This window comes from Oryzias melastigma, linkage group LG11 (genome assembly GCF_002922805.2).
Source record: "Oryzias melastigma strain HK-1 linkage group LG11, ASM292280v2, whole genome shotgun sequence".
Classification (NCBI taxonomy): Eukaryota; Metazoa; Chordata; class Actinopteri; order Beloniformes; family Adrianichthyidae; genus Oryzias; species Oryzias melastigma.
This window is the reverse complement of record NC_050522.1, coordinates 23795241-23801759: the sequence shown is the minus strand read 5'-3', so window position 1 is coordinate 23801759 and position 6519 is coordinate 23795241. Positions and strand designations below refer to the sequence as shown.

Below are 6519 nucleotides of genomic sequence, written 5' to 3'. Positions count from 1 at the left end.
AAAGAACTAAAAAAAAAAAAAGAAGCCTAAATTAGCCAAAACAGTTAGCCTTTGGCTAATCTCTAGCCAAACACTTCCATGGAAGAAAAATAATAATGAAGGTATATGATAGTGTGTGGGGGCCCGGGTCAAATATGGCCCAATCCGGCCCGCGGGCCGTAGTTTGGGGACCCCGCCATAAAGGATAATCGTCTCATATCATTTTTAAAATGCTAATTTCCTGTAGAAAATTAACCAAAGACACATTTCAAAATTTCCAGTTGACTGTGGGAGTTTTTTTTTTAATGTTATGATTGTAATTGTTTGGTCACTTTGAATAAAATCTTAATCGAAAATGTTTTCCCTGTTTTAATACCACTCACTTTCCTCACTTACTTCCTGGTGCAGTGATGTCATATCTATATTATCTGGGGTTAAATTATTGTTTCAAAACTGAAAATCAAACAAACCTATTACTTCTGAAAAGAAACTAACTATAACTCATAATGGCCAAAAAGTACAGAGATCTCAACCATTCTTATCTGTGACATCTACTGGACATTAAGGCAAACTGTATTGACATGTTTCAGATTTTTACTCTTTACATCAATAAATTAATCTTATAAAAAATGAAAGTTCATCTTTTTGTTGCTCAGAAGGTGGTAAGAGATCAAAACAGGTGATCTCTGCACGATTATTCAAATTGAGAAATCGGTCAAACAGAAACAGATTAAAATGTGTCAGAAATGATGGCAGATCAAGAGGATTTTCTTACCCTCCAAACTGAACTTTGTGGCCAAACAATGTAGAGTCACAATTTTTTGGCAGCCCACGATTAGAGCGAGACTATTGGACTTAGAGCGGATGAAATACCCAATTACTTACATTCATTTTTTACATTAAATACATTTTTTAGGCTAATTGGGTACTTCTTTAAACATTTTTTTAGGTTATTTTGGAGTTAGGATAATATTAACATGCTAGCTGTTTTGGGTATTTTTTTTTTTTTTTAGTTTTTTAGGCTATTTTGAAATTTAGCTATTTTTTTTCAACAAAAAGATCTTCCTGAGAAAGAAAAAAATCACCTTGTAATGACAGAATAATTCCCTCATCTCAAGGAAACATCAAATTGAATTTTATTAAATGTGGCCGCCATGGGCTTCCGTACTTTTCAGCGTTTTAAGCAGAAAAACTTAAACAGAATGTCAAAATTTTACACTTTTTTCTTTATTATATTTTAGATTCTTATCATTCACTCAAATAAATAAACAGTCACATAATTCAACTTTTGCTAACCTGCTCTGCTGGTCACTCGTTTAAATTGTACAAGATGTGGCGTTTCAGGTTGATTCCGGCGTCCTCCTCGTAGCTTTGTTGCCGTGACGACTCGCCGACACACTGGTGGTACTTGAGCTCGGTGAACCAGGCGAAGTTCTTCTTGCAAACGTCGCAGCTGTACTTCCTCTCGGCGTTGTGGACGGACATGTGGGCCTGCATGCTGGCCTTGTTGGTGTACTTCTTACTGCAAATGTCACAGCTGAACGGCTTCTCTCCGGTGTGAGTTCTCATGTGGACCTTCAGGTTGGAGCTGGAGGTGGATTTGTGCCCACAAACTGAGCAGAAGTACCGCTCGGTGTGCTGCCTCATGTGGATCTTTAGGTAGGAGCTGTAGCGAAAGGCTTTGCTGCACTGAGTGCAGCTGTAGGGCTTCAGGTCCGTCACGTATTTCACTCCAGCTTCGGACGTTTCGTGCTTCAGCGAGTTCGACTGCGGCTTCCTGTTGTCTTTCCAGAAGTCGCTGTCGACGCTGTCGTCCGTCTCGGGCTGCAGAGATTCGGACCCCTTAATGTCAGAAAAGCTGAACGGATTTCCGCCAGAATCAGAATCCGACTGAACTTTCTGCTCGACGTTTTCTGATTTCCAGCAGTTGCTGTCGTCCGTGTCGGCGTCGGAAAACTCTGGAGTCCCACCGCCCATCTCCGCTTGAAGCCGAGACAGCTGCGGTTTCTCCTCCTCGTCGTCCTCGGTCTTCAAACGGATTTCGGAGATGTCCGTTTCCTCCTGCTCCTCTTTAATCTGCAGGTCTTCCTGCTTCACCTCCGTCTGCAGCTCTGGGATGTCCTCTCTGTGTTCCAGTGGGACTTCATTATCTCTCTCCGGGATCAAATCCGAGTCAGCGTTTACGGAAAAGCCGTCATTTTCCGTTTTTATGGACATCTGAGGATCAGTTTCTGGCTGTAAATGATTAGAAATCCCCGGTTCTGATCCGTCCTCTTCTTCCATCTGCTCCTCCTCTTTGTTCTCAGCCGGAACATCAGCAGGATCAGACGACTGATGGAGGAGTTTGTGTTTAGACAGTAGGTAATAGGTGTAGAACTCGGCCGCACAGATCCTGCACCTGAAGATTTTCTTCCTCTTCTTGTGGACTTCCATGTGTTTGGTCAGGTGTCGCCTCCACGCAAAATCTTTGCCACAAACCGAGCAGCTGAACTGGGTTTGCCTCGTGTGGATCCTCATGTGCTGAATGAGCGAGTCTCTGTCGCTGCAGCCCACGTCGCAGATCGAACACTTGAGCGCTCTCGAGTGACCTTTGAGGTGGAGGTTCAGTTCCTCCTGGCCGGAAAAGGCCTCTCCGCACTGGGAGCAGCTCAGCAGCTCGTTGGAGGCGACCTGCTCCTCGTGATGATGCTCGGGGATCTCTCCGGAACAAGCGTGCTTTGCCAGGTTGGACTCCAAACTGAAGGTTTTGTTACAAATGATGCAGCGAGGAAGCTTCTCCCCCGTATGGAGGGTTGTGTGTAGGGTCAGAAGTCCTCCCGTTCGGAACGTAGTCCCGCAAAAAAAACAGCTGAATAGTTTTTCAGTTTGACTTTCCGAGTCACTGAATTCTTCCTTTAGATCGGACACAGAAAAACCAGAACCTTCTTTTTCTGGTTTCTCAGGATTAGCATGTTTTCTTTCACCAGATAAAGAGCTGATGTCCTTCAAATCCATGACGTCTTTGTTTTCAGTCGTACTTGCACGTGGCTCCTTCTACTTCAGACTCTGACCTTGTAGATCAGATGGAGTTTTTCCTCTCAGCTGTTCATGGAAATCTAAAAAAACACAAATAAATAGGTTTATTCCTGTCTTGGAGTCAATTTAAAGGCTGTTTTTATATAAAAGAGAGTAAAATTAGGTAATTTAACTGTTTCTTCCTTACAAAATAAAACCAAATATTGCAAAAGGAAACTTGAAAAGACCAATTACTGATATTTCTGCAGCCAAAACCCTAAAAAGATTAATTATCAACGATTTTCAGATACAATAAGTTACAATTGTTCAATTAAAATGTATTAAATGTCATAAGCACACAATAAAAAGTGTGATAATTGTCCTAATAAAAATATATTTGATTAAAATGGTTTGTGATCAGATATTAAAGCTTTTTTTGCAAAAGAAATCAATGCTTTTTAAATAAATTTCCATATTGCTCATGCATTCCTCATGATAGTAATAAAAATCACAGTATTTTCAAGCAAACTTATTATTTTTTAATATTCCCACAAGCATTTATATTGACTCCATGTTTGTCATTATGAAAACAGCTGTTTGATACTAAGTTCTTGGGGCTAAACTGTTGAAACAAACAAAAAAATGATTTTAAATTTTAAAAAATTTGATTAAAGGCATTGGTTGTTTTTTTTCCATATACAAAATTAATTAATAACCACCATGTTCCACTGAATATCTGAAGGTACATCTTTACATTTGTACATCTGTGCAAAAAATTAGATTTACACGCTGCTGCAAGGAATTCTGGATAATCAAACTATGATTTTGTTCATACTTTAAGTACAAAGTCCAAGTAAATTTAGATTGTTTTTAATAAAACTAAAGTGAATTTATAAATGTTTTCTGTGTTTTTAAATAAAACACTAACTTATTACAACTAAATGGCACAATATTGGAAAAAAAGGCTCACAAGTAATGATCTTAGAATATCAAATTGCATTTTTTTTAAATAAAATGAGATGGAATTCAAAGATTTTTTTTTTTCAATATAAAAGCAAACTTAGTTCATAAATTCATTAATTTTTAAAGCTTTTTGCTGTGATGTTTCTCTCTATTTGTGACCGTGTTTTTAATAAGATAAATAACAGCATGCATTAATAATTATTTACAAAGAACAAAAAAATAAAAATAAAAAATAAAAAAAAATAAATAAAAGAAGAAGACGAAGAAATAAAATAAACCCCAAAATAAAAGAAAATAGCAAGAGATAAGAAACAGACTTAACAAAATATGAGTCACCATAAATAAAAACTTACAGAGCAGAAGCAGCTAACAGGCTACGTAAACAGTTTAGATTCTGACACTTCCGGTACATCTAACAAGATTTAAAAAGCAGAAGCAGTCGAACCTTTGTAACTTTTGTCCAAATGGAGTATCTTTTAGTCGTGTCGGGTTTAGCTACATCCTCACACAGATATTTACAGACTCTACATTCAGCAGAGCAGTCAAAGCTACAGTTAGCATCAATGTCTACAAGGAGTATGCTAGCTCGAAAACTGCTTCCGGAACAGGTTTATAAGATAAGAGTCCACTTACCATGCCACTTACGGTCACTTTCTGATGGACATTTTGTGCTTGTTTGTTTGTTGAAATAAAATAAAATAAAATATGGATTTGATTTGTGGTTTATATCTTGTTTAAAACAACTTCCACTCTCACATTTTCTTTTATTTTTTATACAAATCTTTAAATGTAAAGCCTTTTTAAGCTGTTATTAAAAGATGATCATAGCCAGTTAACATTTCAGAGAAATTCCACAAAAAGTACAAGATGTGTGCAATTAGACACCATAATTTATTTTAAAGGCATCACTGAAAATAAAGAGGAAATTAGTTTTGCAGATGATGTTCAATTTATTTTTCTGACAACTTAATTCAAAATAAGACACCTTGACATGAGCACTCAAGTACACAATAGAATGAAACATTCAACCTAAGAAAACTGGTGACTTTAGGAAAATAAAGTGACAGGACATAATGTAATAAAAAAAAAGAAAACAATACAGAAAGAAAATACCAAGCATTTAAATTCTAATATAAGTTAAAGGTTAAAATAACATTTGGATTTCCTGAATCCCCAATAAAAGCAGAGAATGTTTTGTTTTCACAGAATTGTTTTGGGCTTAAATAAAATATAGATCCAACATATAAAGTTTTTCCCCCTATGCTATATTTATAAAAACCGCAAACAATATTGTTGAAAGAAATAAAAAGGCCCTAGAAAAATACTATTTTGGATGATGTTATATTTATTTTCCTTGTTAACTTCTACCCAGCATTATTAGAAATGTTTTATGTCTGAAATGCCATATTATTAAATTGAATTAAGTCAAAAAGTTGTATGCTCTCACATCACTGTGGTATATTTAAATATTTCTTAATGTATTTCCTTGATATTCAAATTTCAGATTGATTCATGAACACGTGAGTGCAACATCTGGATGGATCCGCACTGCACCTTTATTTCCCCTTGTTTTCTGTTATAAGCAAATTGTTTTGGTATTTTTTGTATTTATTTTAGGTCTATTTACTTTATTCAATTTTTCTTTTCGCCAAATTCCATATACATAAATGTAAATATATCCACACAGAAACCCTATTTACCTCTTTTCATTTGTGAAATTAAAAAAATACAGCAAACCTCTCAAAAATTCAAAGAATCTAAAAACTATAAAAAACTTGAATTTATTTTAAGTAAATAATTTAGGTAGCTATTGCTGCTCTCAATATTCCCCCATTTACATAATGCTGCAGACAAGCTCTGTAATAATTTGTTTTTTTATCTACTGTGCTTTTATTTTGGCCTCCTTATTCATTCTTTTTGTGTTCTTCTGGTGATGTGTTTGGATATAGAGTTTTGTTAATAAATTTTGTTTAAAAGAAATATTTTCCCATGAATGTCAGTTGGCTTTTGTGTTTCCAGTGATTAGATGACGACAAACTTTTATTAAAACAACTTCTAAATTATTATAATTATTTTTATTTATTTTGCTGCTTCAAGAGACTTCATCATATCTGCCTTAAAACTGTTTCATGTCTTCCTTAAATAAACGTCACCATGGTCAGTGTCTGTGCTGATAAGTTTTTCAAAATGGACAAACATTTTGTACTCAACTGGAAATGATCAACTTGTATTGTCAATTTTTGCATTAATTATTAAAGTCAACCCCTCTAACAAAAAAACACTACTTTTCTAGCAAAACATGATGTTAAAAGTCAAAGATTTGATAGTTCAGGAGGTCAAAATTTGTGTGATACTCCAGAAGAACTAGCAGGAGAAAGCGTAAACAAAGGATGATGGGAACTCGGGGCACCAAAAGTCACAACTCAGAGGTGATTTTTTATTGAACTTCTGCCGCTCTGCAGGAACAATGTCCTAAAAAATGACAAAAAAAAGTAGATTAAAACAGCATAATCCTAACAAAAAGATTTTTTTAGATTAGATTAGAAATTGAATTAAAAAAGAAAACAAATGAAAAAAACACTG

At 35.5% G+C, this 6519-nt stretch overlaps 1 protein-coding gene across 1 annotated transcript; it reads right to left on the bottom strand.

The window, feature by feature from the left end:
- Positions 1-1079: 1079 nt before the first annotated feature.
- On the bottom strand, positions 1080-4541 carry LOC112162693 (zinc finger protein 239). The gene is made up of 2 exons (XM_024298580.2): positions 4382-4541; positions 1080-3074 (listed from the first exon to the last, which is right to left on the bottom strand). The coding sequence occupies exon 2, from the start codon at positions 2971-2973 to the stop codon at positions 1288-1290; it is 1686 nt and encodes a 561-aa protein (XP_024154348.1). The 5' UTR covers positions 2974-3074; positions 4382-4541; the 3' UTR covers positions 1080-1287.
- Between the last annotated feature and the right edge of the window lie 1978 nt (positions 4542-6519).